General features: G+C 49.5%; 1 protein-coding gene across 8 annotated transcripts in view; it reads right to left on the minus strand.

Moving 5' to 3' along the window:
* The window catches only part of FGFR1 (fibroblast growth factor receptor 1), a 56,091-nt gene that overhangs the window by 29,416 nt on the left and 2,008 nt on the right, over window positions 1-24,667 (minus strand). For all 8 annotated transcript variants that reach the window (XM_042241381.2, XM_060407153.1, XM_060407152.1 and 5 more), the window contains exon 2: window positions 17,758-17,936. In XM_042241381.2, the coding sequence (XP_042097315.1) occupies window positions 17,758-17,848 (91 nt within the window). In that variant the 5' untranslated portion in view covers window positions 17,849-17,936. The remainder of the gene's footprint in view (window positions 1-17,757; window positions 17,937-24,667) is intronic.

The following is a 24,667-nucleotide window of genomic DNA, read 5'->3' on the forward strand; positions in this document are numbered from 1 at the left end:
TAAAATGTAAAAACTCCACATTCAGCCTGACAAAACGGTGCAAACTGCTGCGTGGGCCAGAGGGGCAGCAATACAGCTCCCGACAAAGGGGCCCGGCCACAATGGGAGCTGAATGGTCTCAGTCAGCGGGTCCCCTCTCGCGTTGCCATGGGGACCCCACCCGGGCTTACCAAAGGTATTTCCTGAGGAGAAAGGCAGTGCACACTTGCCCAGGCGGCCCGGCTAATCCTGACAGGAAGCCTTCGCCATTCAGCAGCCCAGGGGCTTGGGGCCGGGAGTTGTGTTTTGTTTTTATTAAAAAAAAAAAAAAAGATCTCGAGCCTTTTGTGTCATCCCATCTCGTCACTGTAATTTAGCGTTGAGCCGCCTGCACTGGCCGAAGCCACAGCCAGGACCCGGCACCCACTCCAAGACTCCCCAAAACCGGCTCCCCGGTTAAGTTGCAGGGCAGGCAGGCGAATCCTTGTATTTTGTGCAAACCTTCCCCAAAGATGCAGCGATGGGTAACCCAGCATCAGAGTTGAGTCTGGTGTTCTAGCTGATGCGTTTTCTTCCCTCCTAGAGACTGGGTTCCCCACCTTCCCCCCCTACCTCCATACCTCCCACCACGAGGAGGAGGACACTTCCAGGCTGGGGAGAGGGCTGTAATTATGTGATTAACAAAGGAATGTGCCCAGGAGTAGTTTTTAAGAGAAATCTCCCCTCTTCCTCTTGCCCCAGTGTTTACAGAAGCACTCCCGGCAGAAACGCTTCCTCCAAAGGATGCCCAGTACCCTTGGCTGCTTTCCCGCCTGCCTTACCAGGAAGAAAGAGCTGCCCTGGGCCAGGGCAAGTTCACCTAAGTTGTGCAGGAAGAAGCGTCAGGAGCAAAGGTTGGTCTGCAGCTACTGGGAAGGAAGGTCTCTCAGCTCCCGGTTCCTAGAAGTTTGTCACCGGCTCACATTTGGCACCAGAGGAATCAGCCTTGGCAGATTCAGGGAAGAAAGCCAACAACACAGCTGGCGGTGGAGACAGAAACTCCTGTGTGACAACTGCCCCCCTTGGACACAGTTTAGGGTAAATTAACATTTCCTGAGCAAACTTGTGTGTGGAAGGAGCCGGCCTCCGTGAAGATAACAAAATGAAGGGGGCTGGCCCAGCCAGGCCTGTGGTTTTGCAGAGTTCATGCTCTTGTCTCTAAACCATACCCTGCAAAATCTTTTGAATCTGGCATTTTGATGGGGCAGTGCAGCAGACCCAAGTTCAAACCCTGGATCGGGAAAATCCCCTGGAGAAGGGAACGGCAACCCACTCGAGTATTCCTGCGTGGAGAAATCCAAGGACAGGGGAGCCTGGGGGGCTACAGTCCACGGTGTTGCAAAGAGTTGGACACAACTGAGCAATTAACATCTTCCCTGATGGCTTGATCCCTAGGTCGGGAAGATTCCCTGGAAAAGGCAATGGCAACCCACTCCAGTACTCTTGCCTGGAAAATCCCACGGACGGAGAAGCCTGGTGGGCTACAATCCATAGGGTCGCAAAGAGTTGGACACGGCTGAGCAACTTCACTCACTCACTCATTTGAACAATTAACACAACACATGCTAGATCGGTTGTTAAATCGATTGTTTGGGCAGCATTAAGACTGTGCCTCACCACGGCCCTGGAAGCTTCTAGGGCCATGTTCGGTGGGTTCCATCTTGGGAAAAGAAGCCGGAGAGCCTTGCTCATTCATGGAAAATGTCCCCTAAAGAACCACATGCCCAGGAAGGGGACTTGTGTAGGGATCAGGACAGTCGGGAGGGGACTTGTGTAGGGATCAGGACAGTCGGGTGGGGAACTTCTCCTGCTCTTATTAAATACAATCACGTCCTAAACTCAAAGCCAAAGTACCAACTGTGACAATACAGAACACCTTCCCCCCAAGCAGTCAGGGAAAGCTGGACTAGCTGAAGAGGTGTGTGTGTGTGTGTGTGTGTGCAGGGGTCCCGCTGCTCTGAGGGGAGCTCAGACCCTCCCACCACTGGCCCGGAGCCCAGGCCTCCCCAGCCATGTGTCTGCAGCTGTGACCTGTCAGGCACTTCCTGGTCTGGGTTCTGTAATGGAAAGATCATTAAGAGTGGGGGAGGGACGACAGCGAAGAGGTAACCGGGCAGCTCCCACTCCGGGCTCTGACCTTAGAAGTCCGGTCAGGTTCCTCGAAGAAAAGAATGTAGGCGCCTCCCCCCGCCCCGCCCTCTCCTAGGGCCTCCCCTCCCCCCTCCTCTGGTTTGGGGAAGGAAACCCCAGCAGCTGGCTAGGAAAACACTGTGGCTTCCTAAACTTGCTGATGAGTTAGCCCAGGCCACAGCTGTTTCAGCATCTGCCTTTTGCCCTCCCCACCAGACCTCGATGGGGGCTTCGGAGCACGTGCGCCAGGGCTATCAGTGCCCTTGGGGTCAGCCACCTTCCTTCCCCGGCCAGTCCTGTGGCTGCGATGGTGGGCCTGGATCATTGGATCCAGTGCAGGATGACGATCACTGCATGGGGAAAGGGACTCTTCATAAAGTCACATTTTTTTTTTCCACGTTAAAGAAATGCCCCTTATTAAAGAATAAAGGTGACAGACATCCTTTATTTATTTACTGGCAGAACTGTGTGGGGATCTTAGTTCCCCAACCAGGAATCCAACCTACGGCTTGCTGCATTGGGAGCTTGGATCCCGGGAGTCTTAACCACCGGACCAGCAGCAGTGGTGTTTTAAAAGGCAATGGTGTAAAAGCTGGTTTAACAGATGGAGTGTCAGCTGGGAAGGTGAAAAGTTCTGGAGCTGGATGGTGGTGATGGTTGTACAATGTGAACGTATTTAATGCCACAGAACTGTACACTTTAAAAAGGTGAATTTTATCATAGGTATATTTTACCGTAATAAACAATATTGGTAGTGGACAATGTTAAGTTTGTTTGTTTGTCTTTAAGATGTTCTTACATGGCAAAATAAGTTGTCAACCCAAAATATTGGGAGGTGGGGATTTGGCTCATGAAATCTAAAAATCTGGGACTAATGGCCTCTCCACAGATTGGGAGGTAAGCGAGGGCCCACAGGGCCCATGGACATACCATGTATTCATTCTCTCTCTCCTTTACATTCACCATGAAAGTATTTCGTCCTGTTTTCAGAAGCTCCAATACTTTGGCCACCTGATGCAAAAAGCTAACTTACTGGAAAAGACCCTGATGCTGGGAAAGATTGAGGGCAGGAGGAGATGGGGGTGACAGAGATGAGGGTAGCAGTTGGACGGCATCCCCAACTCGATGGACAGGAGTTTGAGCAAGCCCCGGGAGACAGTGATGGACGGGGAAGCCTGGTGTGCTGCAGTCCGTGGGGTCGCAAAGAGTCAGACATGGCTGAACAACAACAAACGAGAACTGTTTTCAGAAACTGAAAGAGCGTGGTTCGGGGATTTTTCTCCCTGAGATGAAATGGCTCTCAGACAGAGCAGGTAGAAGAACCAGGACCAGAGGCTGCCCAGAGGGTCAGTGTCCACACTGGGGACTCCTGTGCTCAGATGAGCTGGGGGATCTCTCAGACGAGCCTCTCAGGAGAGACCGCCTACTGTGGGCAAGGTTCACATTCCGGGTGTCCTAAGAAACGAGAGCCCCCTTCGAAATCCTTGTCAAAACCACTTAGTCCCAAACTCTGCTTGAGCCCCAGGTGGTTGCAGAAAGAGTACTGGCATGGAAGTCGCTGGGATGACTGCGTGACCTGGGCCAAGTCATCCCTCTCTAGGCCTCCGTGGCCTCAACTCTGAGACAGGAAGGCCGACTGGACAAGCTCTAACTACCCTCCACCGCCTGGCCCCGCAGCTCTAACCAACGTTCTAAGTTTCAACCAGGCCTTGGGAATTGGCTACCAATCACTGTGTCCCCTCGGCCCCTACCAGCACAGCACACCCTCTTCAGTGAAGGAAGACAAGAGAGTGTAAGTTACTTTTCCTTAAAAGAGGGGAGGGGTCTTCCCTAGTGGTCCAGTGGTTAAGACTCTGTGCTTCCACTTAAGGAACTAAGATCCCACATGCCTAAGTAAGACACAAGGATGTAACATACAGCAAAGAGAATATAGTCAATATTAAAGAAAAGAAAAAGAAGAAGCATGTGACCAAAATGAAACAGGTAAGACGCAAGAATGTAACGCACACGGCTTCCCCCCGCCGATGGCTCAGCAGGTAAAGAATCCGCTTGCAATGCAGGAGACACAGCTTCGATCCCTGGGTCAGGAAGATCCCCTGGAGAAGGGAATGGCAACCCACTCCAGTATTCTTGCCTGCAGAATTCCATGGACAGAGGAACTGGGCAGGCTACAGTCCATGGGGTGGCAAAGAGTTGGTCACTGAGTAACTAAGCACCATAAGCATGTAATATAAAGCACAGAAAACAAAGTCAATATTTTAAACAAAAAAAAAAAAAAGAAAGAAAGGAATAGAAGAGGGGATTCCATTTTGGCCACAGAATTATGGCCACCAGCAACTTCAATACATGTCTCTCTTCATCTTTTCCCTCTGGCCCGAGATGTTCCAGAAGAAATCTCAGAACTGAGGGTGTAGGGTAGCCCAGAGACTATGACTGAATAAGCTAGGAACCCAGGTATTCTAGAAGAATTATCTCTTTATTTTTTTGATGCTCACTAGCCAGGCAAATAAATGTAAAAAAATGGACTGGTAGTCAGTAGGTAGTGGTGAAAGACTAACATTATAAAATAAATGCCTCTTCCAAGTGTACCTTACAGGCACTGAGAGAGGCTTGAAGAGAGCAAATAACATGGACTAAAGTTTTGGATGCCAAAGGGAGAATTTCATTCAGTAGGTTAGTCAAGGAACCTGACTCTTTAAAAGCTAATTCCTAAAACCAAAGGGAAACAAAACTTAATCCCCAAAGTAAACCCTGAAGTTGGATAATCAAGGGGCAGACATTTCCGAACGCAAAAGGTCCGATGATGGGAGAGCTGATGACATTCCAATGGCGGTGAGAACTGACTTCAAGCCCTAAGCAAAGCAGGAGGGCATTCCTGGAAAAGGGCTTCCTTCCCTCCAGACAGGCTTTCTGACAACTCTCTACTCCTCCGTCTTCCTCCCTCCGAAACCCCCCAGCATTCAGACTCAGCCCTCTTTACCCTCCTCACCTCGCACTACAGAGGTTAGAGTCATAGGCGCCTATATTAAACAGACCCAAGTCAACTCCAGATCCTCCATTTATTTTAGCTGTTTAACCTCGGGGAGTGTTTATTTGACCTCTCTGAGTCAGTTTCCTAAACATCTACCTTGTAGACTTTTTGAAGTGAGTGAGAATTAAGAGATATCAGAGATTCTCAAAGTGTGATCCCCAGACCAGCAGCATCCACATCTTTGGGGAACTTGTTAGAACCACCTGGCAGGGGCCCCGTTGCAGGCTCCAGAGCTCTAGGGGTGGACTGAGGCATGGTTTTTTTAACAAGTCCACTGGGTGATGTCCCTGCAGGGAAAATCTGAGAACCACTGCATTAGGTGACATAAAGGGCTCAGTATGGGGTAGCACTATCCCATTTTGCTGTACCATTTCATTGAAAAGGATTTCATTCCTATCTTCCCCATTTTTAAAACTGGAAATTATTGGTATTTTCCCCTCTAGTTCCTTTTTTAAAAAAATTGGGAGTATGGATTTTTTTTAATGGGGGGTCCCCTAGATTTTGTTTTTCAGTATTAATTTATCTGACTGTGCCGGGTCTTAGTTGCTGCACTCAAGATCTTTGATCTTCCTTGCAGCATGTGGGATCTAGTTCCTTGACTAAGGATCGAACCTAGGCCCCCGGCATTGAGGGGAGCATGGAGTCTTAGCCACTGGACCGCCAGGAAAGTCCTAGCGGAGTATAGTGGATTTACAATGTTGTGTTAGTTTCTGTTGTACAGAAAAGTGAATCAGTTATATATATACACATGTCGTGGTAGCGGTGTTAATCGCTCAGTTGTGTCCAATTCTTTGCGATCCCGTGGACTATAGCTGGCCAGGCTCCTCTGTCCATGGAATTCTCCAGGCAAGAATACTGGAGTGGGTAGCCATTCCCTGCTCTAGGGGATCTTCTGACCCAGGGATTGAACCCGGGTTTCCCACATTGCAGGTAGATTCTTTACCGTCTGGTCAGGAAGCACACACACACACACACACACACACACACACACTCTTCTTTAGATTCTTTTCCCACATAGGTCATTACAGAGTATTGAGTAGAGTTCCCTGTGCTTTACAGAAGGTTCTTATCAGTTGCAAGTATCTTTTTTTAAAAAAAGAAAATGGATGGTTACTTCCCTGTGCATTCATGCATGCATTCATTTATTCAAAAAGTATTAACTGAGTGCCTAATACGTATCAGACACTAAGGTGCTGGAGTAAACAAAAAATAGAGCAAAACCTCTGCCTTCCTGACATATGTGTGCACACATGTCACCGCCCACCAACACTGGCCAGCTTGTCCTTTCACTTTAGGGAAGAAGCCTTCTCCTGTGGCTTCAGATGTCCTCATAACCTAGGTTTTATGTCCTTATTTGAGGTTGTCTTTGGGTGACTCTTCTTCAGTGAGTCACTTACTGTATTTTCCTACGTGGAGCCAGAGTGACACTGGCTGGGGCTGGGCCTGACCCACGGCGAGGCTGGGGCAGGGATGCCCTCTGCCCTAGGTGTCCAATCCAGAGGGGCCGCCAAGACTTGCAGGCTTTTCCCCCAAAGGTCATACAGACAGGTACTGACAGAACTGAAACAGGGGCTTTCCTGGTGGTGTAGTGGTTAAGAATCCACCTGCCAATGCAGGGGACATGGGTTCGATCTCTGCCAGGAAGGTCCTGCATGCTAAGGAGCAGCTAAGCCCGTGTGCCGTAACTATTGAAGCCCTTGAGCTCTAGAGCCCATGTCTGCATAAGACAAGCCACTGCAATGAGAAGCCCTTGTATCACAACTAGAGTGTAGCCCCTGCTCACTGCAACTGGAGAAAGCCCGAGGGTAGCAGGAAGACCCAGTGCAGCCAAAAACAAATAAATAAAGTTTTAAAAAATGAAGTGCTTAACATGGATGTGTATTTCCTATGTTTGGACTAATGAAAAATGCAACTGTTAAGAAAAAAAAGAACTGGAAGAAAATATTTACCAAATAACTTACAGTGAATCTGTGTTCTATTCTTGGGACACACTTCAGACAGAATACTACAAATTAATATATATGCTGAATATCCTTTCAATTTAAGTATTTTGTGACTGGTCCAAGTGCATTATAATATATATATATTTAAAAATATTACTTTGCTAAATATAAACACTAAGAAAAACAAAATTTTAAGACTCTATCACCTTGTGGATTTTTCTTTGCATTTCTTCATATTTTAAATATAAAAAATATATATTACAATATACTATATATATATATACTGGTGGGGGCTTCCCATGTACTACTGGTGGTAAAAAACTTTGCATATCAATGCAAGAGACATAAGAGACATGGGTTCAATCCCTGAGTCAGGAAGATTCCCTGGAGGAAGGCATAGCAACCCACTCCACGACTCTGGCCTGGAGAATCCCCATAGACAGAGGAGCCTGGCAGGCTACAGTCCATGGGATCGCAAAGAGCCGGACATGACTGAAGCGACTTAGCGCACACACACACAAATACTGGAAGCCTCAAAAGGACACTAGAGCTCAGGCCTGCTGAGCCTTCTAGCCATGTTTATTTTCATCTATCAGACATTGTTGGACCATTTTAGAAGCAATACAGGTGGTTTATGTGTCCAGACAACACACTATATTCTAAAACAAGTTTGACCAACAAGGAAAACTCAGGTGTGTACTCTGACGCTTTCAGAGACCTCTAATCCCAGACCTTCGCCAAGTGGGAGGTCTCAGCTACACTGGGAAAGGCTGTTTTATTCTATTGATTATTCTAGGCTAGGAAACCACTTTGACTGGGGTGGCTCACAGACCTATGAGCAATGCACAGCCTCACAGTCAAGAGCAGAAGAATGTCCCACAAGAAAAGGCACAAGGCAAGCATCTGCAGCCTTACCCCAATCACACACATATATGTACCACCCCAGAAAGGGAGGTGACACCTACTTCCTGTGAGACAAAAGGGACCGAACTAGCAGCATTTAAATTGTAACGCTGGTCTGCCTGAATTTTGGGGAGAAACCCAATTTGATAGAGAGACATAGTAAAGGCACTGGAAAAAATATTTACTGGAGTCAGACCTACCTGAGACTGAATTCCACTTTCACCTCCCATCAGCTGTGTGTGTGTGTGTGTGTGTGTGTGTGTGTGTTAGCAGCTCAGTAGTGTCTGATTCTCTGAGACTGTGGACTGTAGCCCAGCCAGGCTCTTCCATCCATGGGGTCCTCCATGCAAGAATACTGGAGTGGGCTGCTATTCCCTTTTCTAGGCCCATCAACTACATGACTTTAGATAAATTATTTAACTCCCTGAACCTCAGTTTCCTCATCTGATTATGGAAATAAAACCTATGGCCATGGGACTGGTGTAGAGGTAAAAATATGGAAAGGATGTAGAATGTGACAATGTAACAAACAGTATTTATTAGTTACAATTTTTAAAGATGTTACCTGGTTATCACCTTTCTGGGGCACTTTGGTACTATGTAATCACAACTTTTTGGAAAAGGTCAGTTTTCATTCCAATCCCAAAGAAAGGCAGTGCCAAAGAATGCTCAAACTACCGCACAACTGCACTCATCTCACATGCTAGTAAAGTAATGCTCAAAATTCTCCAAGCCAGGCTTCAGCAATAGGTGAACTGTGAACTTCCTGATGTTCAAGCTGGTTTTAGAAAAGGCAGAGGAACCAGAGATCAAATTGCCAACATCCGCTGGATCATCAAAAAAGCAAGAGAGTTCCAGAAAAACACCTATTTCTGCTTTATTGACTATGCCAAAGCCTTTGACTGTGTGGATCACAATCAACTGTGGAAAATTCTGAAAGAGATGGGAATACAGACCACCTGACCTGCCTCTTGAGAAACCTATATGCAGGTCAGGAAGCAACAGTTAGAACTGGACATGGAACAACAGACTGGTTCCAAATAGGAAAAGGAGTACGCCAAGGCTGTATATTGTCACCCTGCTTATTTAACTTCTATGCAGAGTACATCATGAGAAATGCTGGGTTGGAAGAAGCACAAGCTGGAATCAAGATTGCAGGGAGAAATATCAATAACCTCAGATATGCAGATGATACCATCCTTATGGCAGAAAGTGAAGAGGAGCTAAAAAGCCTCTTGATGAAAGTGAAAGAGGAGAGTGAAAAAATTGGCTTAAAGCTCAACACTCAGAAAACAAAGATCATGGCATCTGGTCCCATCACTTCAGGGCAAATAGATGGGGAAACAGCAGAAACAGTGTAAGACTTTATTTTTTTGGGCTCCAAAATCACTGCAGATGGTGATTGCAGCCATGAAATTAAAAGACGCTTACTCCTTGGAAGGAAAGTTATGACCAACCTAGATAGCATATTAAAAAGCAGAGATATTACCTTGCCGACAAAGGTACGTCTAGTCAAGACTATGGTTTTTCCAGTGGTCATGTATGGGTGTGAGAGTTGGACTGTAAAGAAAGCTGAGTGCCAAAGAATTGATGTTTTTGAACTGTGGTGTTGGAGAAGACTCACTGAGAGTCCCTTGGACTGCAAGGAGATCCAACCAGTCCATCCTAAAGGAGATCAGTCCTGGGTGTTCATTGGAAGGCATAGATGCTGAAGCTGAAACTCCAATACTTTGGCCACTTCATGCGAAGAGTTCACTCATTTGAAAGGACCCTGATGCTGGGAGGGATTGGGGGCAGGAGGAGAAGGGGACAACAGAGGATGAGGTGGCTGGATGGCATCACCAACTCAATGGCCGTGAGTTTGAGTGAACTCCGGGAGTTGGTGATGGATAGGGAGGCCTGACATGCTGCGATTCAGGGGGTCGCAAAGAGTTGGACACGACTGAGCGACTGAATGAACTGAATCATAACTTTTAGAATGTATCTAAAAGATTTTAGAATGTATCTAAAATCTTTGGATACATGGACCAATTTTACTTGTGAAAGTATGTTCACTTAAGTGCAAACTATTGAAAATAACTTAAATGCTCAATAATGAGGACTGCATAAATAAATAAATCTTGTACATCTATACTTCTGTGTAGTTACTTGAGCATGATGAAAACATCTCTGCAAGGCAATAAGTACCTGCTTATGTTACAAACTAGTACATAATGTATAAATTACCTTTTGAAAAGTCATGTTGTATAAATGTAGAAAAAAACTAAACAAATAGATTCGTTGTTAACAGTGATTATTTTTGGATGGTGGGCATGTAAGTTTTTCTCTTTAGAAGCCTATATTTTCTAAATTTTCCATAATGAAATACTCCTTTTTTTTATGTGGACCATTTTAAAAGTCTTTTTTGACTCTGTTACAATATTGAGTCTGTTTTATGTTTTGGTGTTTTGGCTGCGTGGCATATGGGATCTTAGCTCCATGACCAGGGATCAAACACCCACCCTCTGCATTGGAAGGCAAAATCTTAACCACTGGACCACCAAGGAAGTCCCCCAAATATCCCTGGCTTAAAAGAGCAATAAAAACATTCTTTCTGATTGCACAGAACTTTGCTCTGGTAAAGGAAACAGCCATATATTAAATAATGTAAGGCAGATGAAAGTCAGTGCTAGATCAAATGCTACACAAAAAGGAGAGGAAAAAAAAAAGTGATTTATTTGGAACCAGAGGAGGACTTCAATCGGGAGATGGCCCTTAAGCTACACCTTAAGCTAAGAGTTTAAATGACAGAGTGAAAGCAGGAAAGGCTAGGGATGAACATTTCAGCTAAGGGACCAGGATAAACAATGGTTATAATTGCATGTGCATGCTGTATTAAACCGAGAAGGCAATGGCACCCCACTCCAGTACTCTTGCCTGGAGAATCCCAGGGACGGGAGAGCCTGGTGGGCTGCCATCTATGGGGTCACACAGAGTCGGACACGACTGAAGCGACTTAGCAGTAGCAGCTGTATTAAACAAAAAAGAAGGAAGCCTTGTTTGGCCAGATGGATGGATGGATGGGAGAGAGGGAAGGAAGGAAGGTGGGTGGGTGGGAAGGAAGGAGGGATGGAGGGAAGGGAAGGAGAAAGGAAGAAAATGCGTCAGTAAACAAATGGCGAAGAAACCGTTAGCCAGAGGCTAGTTTTTAACCCTGGAGAACGCAGAGGAAGGGATAAAGGCTTAAGTTCAACTTTTGTTGTTGATCAAGTATGTGAAGCTTTAGCACTGACGGTTTTTAATCTCTTTCCTTGCCCAAACTCATGACCACTAATGTCAAGTCTTCACCGAACTCCTTGACCCTCTCACCCACTTGAGGCTCAACACGCCTACACATTAGGGCCAGGGAAACACAACCACATTCACGCCAACACTCATGTCCTTTTTTTATACAACCTGTCCCAGGAGGCTTGGCCATGACACAACACGTGGGCTCGGGAAGGAGCACTGCGTTTCCAGCTCCACCCAGGCAATGGTTCTCAGTGCGTGGAACTAACTGGATACAGCCCATCCTGAGCTTTCCCGTTTGTAAAGAGAAAGCCTTTAAATGAAGGCAGGGGGCACCTCGTTTGGCAAGGGGGTCAACGAGGGTCAGTGTGAACCGAGAATAGGACAGGGGGCCTCAGGGCAGGAGCCACGGCCAGCCCGCTCTACTTGGCCATCACCAGCTGTGAGTTGGAGCAAGCCCTCAAGTTCAGGAGAAGCTCAAGTCCAGGCAGTTTCTCCTAAGAGGAAACAGTCTGGAACTTCCTCCTGGCCTTAAGAGCCCAGGTCGAGCAGTTGGCTTGCAGCTGAATCACTTGGGGGGTGGAGGTGGGGGAGAGGGTGGGCAGAGGGAAGGGAAGTGCATGGAGGCGCCTTTTCTCCAGGACAAACAGGGAGGCCTGGGCAGCTGAATCCGGGAGATCGGCAGTGCCAGAAGCAGCTGGACTTTCCCGGTCAGCAGGGAAACAGCTGTCCCGCTGCCAGACTTTCGGGAGGCAAGAGGCAAAGGTGGCGTCCACAGGGTGAGCTGGAGCCCCCAGAGGCCCCCGAGGACCAAGGCCCTGCGAAAACAGGGCGCAGCTGCCGGTCAGGCTCTCTGACCCTGGACCTCGCCCTCCCGGAGCACGACTCCCCAGAACCCACTTCTCCCAACGTCGTCCATCACCGCCCCAGACACGAGCCATCACTCATGGGCCAGGCCCTGTTGGCCCACCTCCCCAGGGGCATCCCTGGCCCTCTCTCTCCCTCTGGTCGCTGCCCACCCCCCTCGACTCCAAGGGGGCAGCGGTCACAGAAGCCAGGGGGGACAGCAGCCCAGCCTGCTTCTCAGTGTGGGCTCCCTCCCTTCTCCCCACTCCGGGCCAGGGCTCTGGACAGCCGTTTGTTCTTCCCTGAGAAATTCCTCCTCCCTGGCTTCAGGGGGGAGCTGGCCGGCAGAGCCGGAGTGGAAAATCAGTGAAGCTAATGGTGCAGCAATGCAGGAGCCAGAGCCAAGAGCACGGCCCTGGGGTGGCTCTGCCCAGCGTGGTCAGGCAGACACGTGAGCCCTCCCCGCCTCCCTCACAGCCTCTCCCGACCCCCACCCTCCGCAAAGCCCTGCTCCAGAACACTTGCCCACGCACCCTTCTCGGGCTACAAGAGCCACCCATCCTGGGTGGGGGACAGAGAAGATTGTCTGGGGAAACAGGGATAGCCCGGCGCCCCACAGATTCCCAGGTCCTGAGATCCTCCAGCCTTGTTCGCCAGTGGCTCACCCTGCATCACTGCCCTCTGCTCCACGGAATGCCACCAGCCTTCCAGCACTGGGGATAAGAAGCTTCCCTTCAACGCCCACCACCCCATGTGAATCCGAAGCAAACAGGTTCTTTTTGCAAACGATCTGATATGGGGGATGGGATGGGATAGCCACTGGACACACTGGCCCAGCGGACACCGGTCCTCTGGCCATACTGATCAGCTGCAGCCAGTGGGGCCACGGCCTGTAGGAGGACAGCAGTGAGATGCCCTCTGGTACCGATCTGGGGCTGCCCCCTGCAGCCAGGTTGAAATGCATACCGCTTTGGGCCCAGGCGAGCTGGGGGAGCCCTTGGGGAGTTGCCTGGGGCGGCCAGAGCCTGGGACTGGACTTGAAGCTGGGGTGATGTCTCCAGTGCCACTCACTGCCTCCCCCACGGGCCCAGGTTTCTGCAGCACACAAAGACAAAGCCTCGCTTTGTGGTGCCTGGCTTCCAGGGGGCTTGCAGCCAGAAATGGAAACGTGCGGCTTTTCCATTAAGGGTAACCTCTCCCCCTTCAACCGGCCACCAGACTCCTTCAAATCTGGGTAGGTGGGAGGAGCTGTAAAACCCCAGCCATTAAATCGTTTATTAGTTGCAGGTTTCTGAGCATGTAGGCAAGTATTTTGAGACTCATGTTGTACCCTCCACCATGGGGTCTGGGGGTTTTAGCCTAGGTTATTGCTTTGAAAAAAGGGCAGGACCCCCACCCCCAACTATGTGACAAGTGGTCTTGCAAGCGGTTTTGGACTCGTCCACTTGCTCTTCCCCAAGTCTTATTCTAAAAGACAGAAAAACAGACAGAAACAAGCCTCTTCAAGCTCAAAGTGTCTTTCAAGCCAGTGCTTATCTTTTTAAAGGGGCATTCTTACTCCTTGGCCCATGAGCCCACTTCGGTCTCCCCCTACCACTCCCCCACAAAGCCTGGTCTGAAACCAGCTCAGCCTCTTTAAGATCCCAAACCTTAAAGAAAAGGGAAAGGAGAGGGGGAGAAGGAGGGAGGCTGGTTTTCCTGGAACCCTTATTAAATCAACTTTCCAAGGACAGCCAGAAACTCCAGGCCCTCCCTACTCCCCGAGGAGCATTTGCAGACTGGGGGAGGGGCTCTCAAGACACACACACACACACTCACCACACTCACTCACAGCAAAGCCTCTCTCTCTAAAGGGGAAATGCTCTCAGTCAGTGGGAGCAGGGTTTGGGGTAGTCTGTCTTAAACTTTTGGGCAAACCTTTTATATACAGTCCAGTCTTTTCTGAGGACAAAAGCGGCATTGTCATTCAATAACCAGCAGTAATACTTTACATTTATGAGATACCTTATAGTTTACAAAGCATGGAGAGAGATTTTTCCTTAGGGTTTCAGACAGTGGGGGCCGTGGTCTGACATCACCAAGCTCAGGATGGATAATCATGGGGAGGGGCTGACTGAACCAAACAGGGACCCGATGCCCATCGAGACGAGTGGATTTCCTACTTCTGCATCCTAAGGCATTCCAAGTGTGGCCATGAAGCAAGCCCCTTACCCCGTGGTGCTTCCCCAGAAAAGGTACCCACAGCTCCTATGTATGGTTCATTGACTATGTCCAGCCAGGGTTCTGAGAGCTTTGCAGACATTCACATCTGATATTCACAAGGATCTCTGGAGGAGATGTTCATTACCAATAAATATTACAGACAGGCGGAGATAGACAGCCAACAGGCAACAGCCGGTAAGAAACGGAGCCAAAATCAAAACCGGAGCAGTCCAGGGAAAACTTCATGCCCACAGTACATGAACACAACATACACGAACGTTCACAGCAGTTTTAGTAATAACAGCCTGAAGTGTGAACAACCCGATGGCCACCACCAAGTGAAGGGATACACATTCACCAGATAATTTCATTATGAGAAATTCTAAAGTAGGCAAAACTAACCTTCAGTGACACCAAGTAGATCTGCCATTGCCTGAGTCCAGTGGACTGCAAAGGGGGCACGAGACAAGGTTTGGAGAGGATGAAAACATTTCATGGCTTTTTAACTGAGGGGGTAGTTACATGGGATAATACTGTATTTATTAAAACACACCGAGCTCTACACTTATGATCAGTGCATTTTACAGAATGTGAGTGATACCTCAGTTAAGCTGATTTTTTAAAACATGGCACTGTTCCTTCCTTCTTCATCGCCACATCACCTCCTAACAGGCCCCCCTCCCACCCTCTCCCTCCTGTTCAGGGGAGCGGGGACCTCGTCCTGACCAAGACTTCCAGCCCCTCCCCCCAGCTTCCTCTTCCAGTCTGGACACAGCCAGAAGCTTCAAGGACTCTTTCCCCCTGCCCTCCACTCCGTATGCTTGGACCCTTGGACATTCCTTTTCTGTTTACAGGAGCCCAGGCTGGAGATGCTTACTATTCAGTTTCTCTACACTTCATTCCTGAGCTGCAAAAGGTTTGCTAGAGAAAGTGGAAAAAAAAAAAACAACTTTGGGGTTGACCGTAAACTCATATCCTCAAACCTAACCCACCCCACTTCGTGGCTGCCCATTGCTGCGGCTGACCCCAATTTCTACCTGCTCCTCACAAACCTCCCATCCCGACCCACCTCCTTTACACTCGCCTTGTCTGTCTCTGAGGCCTCTCTGGTGGTTCAGACCGTAAAGCATCTGCCTACAGTGCTGGAGACCTGGGTTCGATCCCTGGGTTGGGAAGATCCCCTGGAGAAGGGAATGGCCTCCCACTCCAGGGTGGCCCTACTCTTGCCTGGAAAATCCCAGGGATGGAGGAGCCTGGAGGGCTACAGTCCATGGGGTTGCAAAGAGTTGGATATGGCTTCTCTTTCTCTATCTGTGTCTCTAGTCACCCAGAGTTGACATCCAACCTACTTAAGCCTATAGGTTTTATTTCTATAGTATCTCTGCTATTTTTCCTTCCTTTACAACCCCCCATACTAGTTCACTCCCTTTTTCCAGCTAGACATGCAAAAACAACTGTTAAAGTAGCTCGCCTCTGGGGACTTCCCTGGTGGTTCACTGGTTAAGAATTTGCCTTTCAATGCAGGGGACATGGGTTCAATCCCGGGTTGAGGAACTCAGATCCCACAAGCCATGGAGCAACTAAGCCTGCCACAACTAGAAAGGCATCCGCATGCTGCAACTAAGACCCAATGCAGCAAAAAAAGAAAAAAAGTAACTCATTTCTCTGGCAACAGTGGTGGGAGCAGCCATAACTAATCCATGCTTTACCAGCATGTGCTTTATGCAGAGTATCTCACTGCATCCTGTGTCACTCTCCCCATTCTAAAGATAAGCAAACTAAGGCTTAATGTGTTTGTCATTTGTCAAAGCACGTAACGCTGCTATTAAGCGGCGGAGCACGACTGGAACCTAGGTCCTTCTGACTTCTTCCTCCCATCCGTCCAAACTCAAATGCTTGAAAATCTGAAAGCTGGATCATGTCACTTTCTGCTCAAGATTTTTTAAGACTCCCAGTATCTACCCATTTAAGTACAGTTTCCTCTGCAGGGCATTAAGGCTTCCATTCACTAACTCAGTCCAATTTTTCCAGGCATGATGTCCTCCAACTACCTATGCACCAGGTGAGTCCTTCTCCAAACGCCTTATACATCCTGCCCCAGCACCCCCTCATGCTGTTCCTCCTGGAACACCCGCATTTCCTTCCCACCCCCTGCCCATCCCTCTGGACCCTCTCAGAGGCTCTGCCGCCCCGCTTCCCTGGCATTCCCACTGTACTTTGTCATAACTCTGCTGTGTGGTCTAAACACAGTTCACCTTGAATTTAGCTGCCTTTGTACTTGTCACCCTCTACCTGATGGTGACCTCCCTCTGGGTAGGACGGTCCCCCCTGCCCCACTCAGGGTCTCCAATATGTTCCAGGTCAGGCCCTGCCTTCAGTTCTGTCATTGAATGCAACAGGTACCTGCTTGCTCCAGCTTCTAGAAAGCCCCCTTCACCCTTCTCCCTCCTTCTCCATCACCCTACAAGGGGATAAACATGCTCACTCTTCATCTGTCACTCACACAGGTCCTGTGAGTGAGACTGGTGGCCCTTGACACGCAGTCACCATGGCACACGCATGCCTGAGCCCTCACCCAGTGCCTGCCAACCTCCTCTGCTTCTGTCATCAGCTGCTGAGTCATAAGCCACACTACCTCTTGGCAGCAGAAATGCCCAAATATTAGTTCTCAAAGACCTTCAAAAGCTGCCAGGTGTGCTGTACCTGTAATCCCCACAAGGTATTTTCACAAGTCCGGAAAAATGCCATCAGCAGTGGGGGCAAGTCTTTCCTGTTACTAAAAATCCCTCTGAATTCCCAATAAACTACAGGTCTCTACCAGCACCTACATCCTGCAGTGTTCTTCAAAATCTCTTTGAAATCCCTCCAGCAGTTTATCCAAAGCAAACCTCTTACCAAGCCTCCCAACAGGGCTTGTGAGACATGGTCAAGACAGAACAGCAGGCACGTGGCCGTGATGGCCAACCCTCATAAAAGACACGTCTTGGGAACGATTTCTAGAAGCCAGAGGTCTGTATGAAGCTCCTACATCCCTCCACATCCTCTGAAGACCATCCAAGTTCTAAATCCAAGTTCACAGGTCACCACACCCCACCGCACTGCCCAGCTCCCACTTTAGACACCATCCAGCTTAGGGAGCTGGCTCTTGGGTTCCAACCAGAAGCTCTTTTTTTTAAGGAGGAGAAAAGCACAAACCCACCCTGAGCATGTCATCTCTGGCAGACGGATGTCGTTGGCCTTCACAACCCAACCTCTGATGAAGCTGGCTGTGTTTACTGGCAGGCCCCAGCCAGCTCAGGGGTTTCTCCTGCAGGCCCCCTGGGATGGAGCCTGCCTGGCTGAGCACAGCACGTCCGGCCTGGCCCACCCTGCTGCTGAGGGCTGTGTGCCCGCGCTGGCCCTCTGCCTGCGCCTTACCTTGCTCCGGCAAGGTCGGGGCCGGCTTGGCAGTGCAGAGCGTGGCTGTGACCAGCACGGCCCAGAAGAGGAGACACTTCCGGCTCCACATCCCAGTTCTGCGGTTAGAGGTTGGTGACCAAGCTCCACACCTCCATGGAGACTCCGCCGTGGGCTTGATCCTCCTTTGCAAGCTGACTCTGGGGAGAAGGAAAAAAAAAAAAAAAAACCCGAAGTTAGAAGGGTCTGAATGGCGGGGTGGGGGGTCTCCCACATCGCAAGGAGAAAAAAAAGAGGGAAACCTGTCACGCGGCCACCCTGCCCAGAAGGTGCCCGAAGCAATCTCTTACTCCTTCAGGCACAAAGAAGGGAATTGTTGTCCTGCCCCAACGCTGAATTGGAGGTTAGAAGCCTTAATTAGACCAAGGAGGGCTTTAATTCACTCCAACAACTATTTACTGAGTGTGGACTGTTTCCCATATTGGGAAGATTGTCAAGCTCCCCAAGGCATGAGCCCCACGATCCATTGTGCTGGGAAAGCGAACAGCCTCAGAAAAGTCTCCCAGAGGGGGCCCGGGGGTACGAATGTGACCTCTCCCAGGATAAGTCTTCACTTCCTCTAGGGCACACCAACCCTTCAGTGAGGGGTGAAGAGAGATGAGGAATCATGGAATAAGTCACCAAACTGAGAGCCATGTGAGACGCTGCACCTCTCTGGACCTACACGGCGAGGAAGCTGAAATAAGCCACCTCCAGGGTGCATTCTTTTTGTCTCTACAACTGGACCCATCACGGGGACCTCTGGGATTCCAGCAGCTTTCCCTCATGGAGACAACACAACTCTCACCAGCTCCTTAAACAATGCCTCCGAGTGGGGAGCTGTGAGATGGGGGGCCCAGTTCTCTCTGAGACCGAGAGGTGTCAGCAGTCGTCCAGCAGAAATGGATCCAGACGTGGGGAAAAGTCGTGCAGAAGACGGTTTCTTGCAAGGCCTGACTCAAAGATGGCTCATGCCAACCCCGGTGAAAGGCATGGACTGCGGCCCTTTATCCTTCTCCTGTCTGAAAGTGTCAGTCACTCAGTCGCATCCGACTCTTTGCGACCCCATGGACTGTAGCCCGCTAGGCTCCTCTGTCCATGGGATTCTCCAGGCAAGAATACTGGAGTGGGTTGCCATTTCCTCCTCCAGGGGATCTTCCTGACCCAGGGATCAAACTCAGGTCTTCCACATTGCAGGCAGATTCTTTACTGTGTGAGCCACCAAGGAAGTCCTTCTCGTGTCTAGAGCAGCAACATGTAAAACAGTCCTCCAGGGTCTTCAGGATAATGGTCTTTGCTGCTCAACCTTTCCTAAGTGATAACCCTTCTGGGCACCATTTGGGCTGTAAGGGGATGACCCTCTCAGTCTTCCAGGTGGCTTTTGTCCTAAATACTCCAGGGAACCATCCGAGTTATTCAGAGAATCCACTTCCCCGGAACATGTCCTCATGTGGTGCTTCAGCCTGGCCTCCCTGGAGCCAGACGGGGCCCCTTGTGGTGAGTCAGTCCCGGCTGGCAGAAAAACCCCTGGATTCCTGGCCTCGTTCTCAAGTGCCTGCCAGCGCGGAAGATGCAGGCAGTGCCTGCGTCCCTCCCAAGGCTTTCCTGAAATGTTTTAATGATTTCAAATCAAACAAGAAGTAAACATTTCTGTTTTTCTGAATTTAGGAAAAGGACTAGATGAGACAGAATCGAGTAAGCATTTACTGTACCTAAAACCCGTGCCAAGTGTGGACTAGGTATGATTTTAAACTACAAAACTTCAGCTCTTCTTCACTATGAACTTCAGGGAGGGTGGGAATTATTATTGCCTTTTAAGCAATGGGGAAACTGAGACTCAAAGAGGTTAAGTGCCTTGCCCAGGGTGCAGTGGGGAGGCAAGAGCATGGGGTCTCCATCACCTGGGCTTTCGGAAGCCAGAGGGGATGAACAGGGACTTCCCTGGTGGTCCAATGGCTAAGACTCCATACTCCCAATGCAGGGGACCTGGGTTCAATACCAGGTCTGGGAACTAGATCCCATATGCTGCAATTAAGAATTTGCATGGGGACTTCCCTGGTGGTGCAGTGGTTAAGAATCTGCCTTCCAACGCAAGGGACCTGGGTTCGATCCCTGGTCAGGGAACTAAGATCCCACATGCTGAAGAGCAAAGACGCCTGCGAGCTGCAACAAGCCACAGCTAAGATCTGACACAGATGAAAAAAAAAGAACTGCATGCTGCAACTAAGACCTGGCACAGCCAAAAAAATAAATACAAATAAATATATATATAAAAAATGGAATGATCAAAACTGGATGAAAGCTCATTTTCTCCAGAGGGTAACTTCCCATGTCTCACAGAAACCATGTAGATAAGGACAGATCCCAGGTGACTCTGGCAATGGGAAAGGGTTTTCTTTTTTTTTTCCCCAACAATTTATTCATTGATTTACTTTATATTTGGCTGTGCTGGGTCTCTGTTGCTGCACGCGGGCTTTCTCTAGTTGCAGCGAGTGGGGGCCACTCCCTAGGTGCAGTACGTGAGCTTCTCATTGCAGTGGCCACTATTGTTGCAGAGCACAGCTCTGGGTGCACAGACTCCAGGAGTTGCAGCACGTGGGCTCGGTAGTGGCCCACGGGCTTAGTTTAGTTGCTCCTTGACAAGCGAAACTTTGATTCTCAGTTTCTTGGCTCAAGAGAAAGACCCTTGGAAGCAGCTCCTGAGTGTACCATCTAGGACACAGGACAGGCCTGATCCCCAGCCAGGGACAGAAGTGATGCTGGCCAGAGAATACACCGAAACCACCTTCCACATCTCGTTACATCCCCAAGATACACCAAATGCATGCAGCGCAGTCACCAAGAAAGGTACACCTGACTAAGAACCTAAGTAAGTCCCCTAGGAACAGCCAGAGTCAGGAACGAATTTTTAGTATCCAAGGAGAAAGGGTGGTATCATCTTGAGATGATAAAGCTGGTTTTCAAAGGTAGCAGGGAGGCAGGTCACTCTGCCTGCCCCCCCCGCCCCCGCCAACCCCCAAGAGCCTGCCCACCTCCTCACAGGTGGGGTCTGGCTGCTGGCCGCCCTCTTTCGGCTCTGTGATCAACACATTTCAAACTAATCTGGCAGCTTCCCTGCAAAAGTCTCTTCCGTTCCTCCCCCTCTGGGTACTGAGTCCCCAGTCTGTAAAACAAAAGATGTTCAGAAAACCCAGCTCCCTGGGCAACCACTTCTGGAACCAGAAGGTAAGTTGGGTACACATCCCACTACGGAAAACACAGCGACACAAACCACTAGTCCACACGCTGTCTGGAACCCTGGGGACTGTCCCGTCCCCCTTCACCTCACCTTCTTCCCATGCTACTAATTAAGGAATTCTTTAAGTCCCTTAGGGACAGTCTCCTTCCTCCACTGCTTGACAGATGTGACCTGTAGCCCCGCAGGTGCACACAGCAGCTGGCCCCATCAGCCTCTCTCCAGCAGTTTCATCTCCTGGGACTGGCAGCCCAGCTCTGGCTCTGGGTGCAGAGGTCCTCACTGGGGGGCGAGGAGGGGGAAAAAGAAGGAGGAGGGGCAGGGAGAGGACACATAACATCTCGGTTTTCCCACTTGTCGTCAGAGGGAGCTGAAATATTATAGTTGCCTTGCCTACACCACAGGGGGTGACGAGCCTTAAACCCGCAGCGTGGGTGAAAGGACTTGCTCTCTCCTCTTGAAAACACTAATCAAATGTAAGGAATTATCTATAAACATTGTGCTTTGAGTCACTCCTTGATAGCACTCTCAGGGGACTTTGGTAATTGGCAACTGGACGACATGAACTTCCTGCCTTTGCAAAACCATTTCTCCCTCTCCAGTCTTTCCAAACCCCACACTCTAGACCTCGGGGTCCCGTTCCGTGTGGCCCCTCGTGGCTATGGAACCCTTGAAACGTGGCCAGTGCAAGTCGGAATGTGTTGGAAATCAAAAGTACATACTAGAATGTACAGTCTCTCAATGATTTTTTAAAAATACTGATTACATGTTCAAATGATAATGCTTCACATATACTGGGCTAAATCAGATATATTTTTGAGATCCAGGTGAATTAATGAAAATGTATTCCACCTGTTCCCTTTTCAAACGTGGCCACTAGAAAACTCTGAGATCCCACGCAGCCTGTATTACACTACAGAGGACAGGACAGCTCTGGGTAACCTCCACAGCCTGCCAAGCGCTTCTTTGCCCTTCCTCTATCCTTGGCAGGCCACGGTCTCTCATTCCTCTCTGATTCTCGGAGCCCCGCCTCAAACTGCCACGTCTTCCACAAGTCTTTTTGGGCCTTTTGAGGATCCTCTGAATTTCCAAAAACGTCCACCATAGGATGGCAAGCTCCTATAGAGGAGGGTCTGCATTGGTTTACTCCTTGCTAATACCCTTAGCACCTGACATCTACACAGCGGATGCTGCTGCATTTGGTAACTGGATGAATAAATGAATGAAACAAAGAAGGGCCAACTGGAAAGAAACTGACAGAGCTGCGCTTGCAGAGAAGAGGTTGACAACGCCAGAGAAAATCGTCAGGCACTCCCTGTTAGCCAGCCAAACTCAATTTCAAAGCATACCAACCCGGACATTTTCTAAACATCTTGATTCCTCAGACTTGAGGAAGTAATGCCAAAACTTTAATCCCTTTAGTTGGGAATAAGACTTTTTAACAGAAATGGTTGCTTTTCCCCAAAGTGAGCATTCCCTACTCCGGGCAGAGAGTGGCAGGGCAAATACTCCACAAACATCCGACAACACATCCGCAGCTCGGCTTGCAAAATGTGACTGGGTCCAACAGAAATGCTCATTTAAAAGCTTTGAGTCCTTGTAAAAAAAAAAAAAAAAAAGTACCCAGATGTCCCTGGGAGTGAGGTATGTAAGAAATGAGTAATAAGAAGAGAAACTCTAACTGTCCCACTATAATCTAGGAAGCCTTGCCACTGAAGACAGGATGGCTTGTGGACCACCATACGCTTGGAGGTGTTCACCCAGGTGGGGGCTGTTTTCTTGGAGCCTGAACGTGGCTCCTTGTAACTGCAAGTGGAATGGTGATGAGCAGGGAATTTCTCTCAGGAAGATGCAGCCTTAGGGAGAAAAGCAAGTCTTAGTCCAGGTCCACTTTTTAATCCTCTCTGGAAACCCCAGAATCTTTTCTGAAGCTCTGCATCTGGACTCCCAACAAGTCCTGGGGTTGACTCAGACCTTTTACAAAGCTCCTGGGAAGCCAAATGCGAGACCTGTTTCCCAAGAGGAAATTAAAACTCCTCTCCAGTGAGGTGAGGCCTTTTCAGAGTAAGATGTTTGAGTCACTTACTCTGTCCTTCTCCTCCTGCAGCAACAGGCTGAAACCTTCCTAGGAAGCTCTTAACCACGGCCATTTTGATGAGAGAGATTAAAAAATGGAGGCCTGAAGAAAGTGTTCAGAGGCCACTAAAGGCCCAAGCTCACAGGAGCAAATCTCTTCTTTTAGGACTCGTTTTTTTTTTTTTCCAGGCCCAAACAAACAAAAAGCACTCCCCAAACACCCCCAAACAAACAAAGAGCAGACAACTAAAAGCCAGAGCAGTCCAGCCTGGTCTCCGTGGCTGGAGGCGTCCTCCTCCATTCTCAACTCCATCCTCCTGGCCACTGGAGTCCACAGGAACAAAGCTGGACCAGACCTAAATCTGGAGATGTTCTGATCCTCTCCCCCAGGAGGGGTGGGGCCATAGCACCTTCCAGGCTCCTTCTCTGTGTCTTCTGCTTTTGGCTTCACTTGCTATTCTAAGGGTGCCTAACGGAACTTTCTCACATCCTCCATGGCCAGGAGCCAAGGAAAAGAAGTAAGTACCCAAGGCTCTCTACTTGGGAGCCAAAGAAAACAGTGCCCACTCTGGCCCAAATCCCATTCGTGAAAATGCCTCCCCAACGCGCATTTCTACGGGCACCGTCAGAGCAGACAGCGCGCGGCGTGCACACTGTCCAAGCGGCTCTTCACCCGGATGACCCTGATTAAAAAGCTGACGCTCCGCTATGACTAAGAATAAATGCAACAGATATTTCAACGAGCTCCTCACCCGATTCAGTATGCAACCATCGCAGGCTGGAGCCGAGACCCCGGCAGCTTCCCAGTCCCCAAACACCTGGCATTCCTCGGGGTGGGGGGGGGGGGGGGGGGGGGGGGGGGGGGGGCGGTCCACGGCAGCAGCCCTGGAGGTCTTCCCAGCCATTTGGGGGCGGGGGCGGGGAGGGGGTAGAATACGTAAACAAGTCATTAGGGAGGCAGGCCATCCTCCCTAAGGTCTCTGGGTCTTCCCCACCAACACCACCAAGGGCTTCCCCTGGGTCACTGGAAGGAAGGCTGATGACCCAGGCTTGGGGCGGGGGGGGGCGGGGGGGGTGTAATTAACCAGACGGAGGCACGTCCCAAGGGGCCCTGCTACTTAGCCTTTAAACAAGCCTCAGGGAGGAAACGGGGAGCCCGGGCCAATAGTTCGGGGGTGGGGGGTGGGGGAGGATGGGGAATGGCCACTTTCTGCCCCACAGTCTCAAGGCTAAGGTTGTATAATTTAGACTGTTTTCCAAAAAAAGCGCAGGGCCGGAGGTGCAGAGGATAGAGCGCCATCTGCGGAGGAAACAGTCACCTTAATTACCATGTCTAGAGAAAGTGCGATTTCATTACAGCCTCCGAACGACCGCCCAAAGGAGGAAACCAGAGAAGTGTTTTCAATTTGAAAGAGGCTGGAGAGGAGAGGGTGAGAGACCAACTCTCCCCACCCTCTCGCAACTTTGGAACCAGAAAGCCCTTTCCTGCCTCAAAGGGCAGAACCAAAAACCCTCAACAGGCCAACCCCTTTCAAACCTGCGGCCGGCGCGGACTTGGTAAAACGCCCCACGTTAGCCTCC

Source organism: Ovis aries, chromosome 26 (assembly GCF_016772045.2).
Source record: "Ovis aries strain OAR_USU_Benz2616 breed Rambouillet chromosome 26, ARS-UI_Ramb_v3.0, whole genome shotgun sequence".
NCBI lineage: Eukaryota > Metazoa > Chordata > Mammalia > Artiodactyla > Bovidae > Ovis > Ovis aries.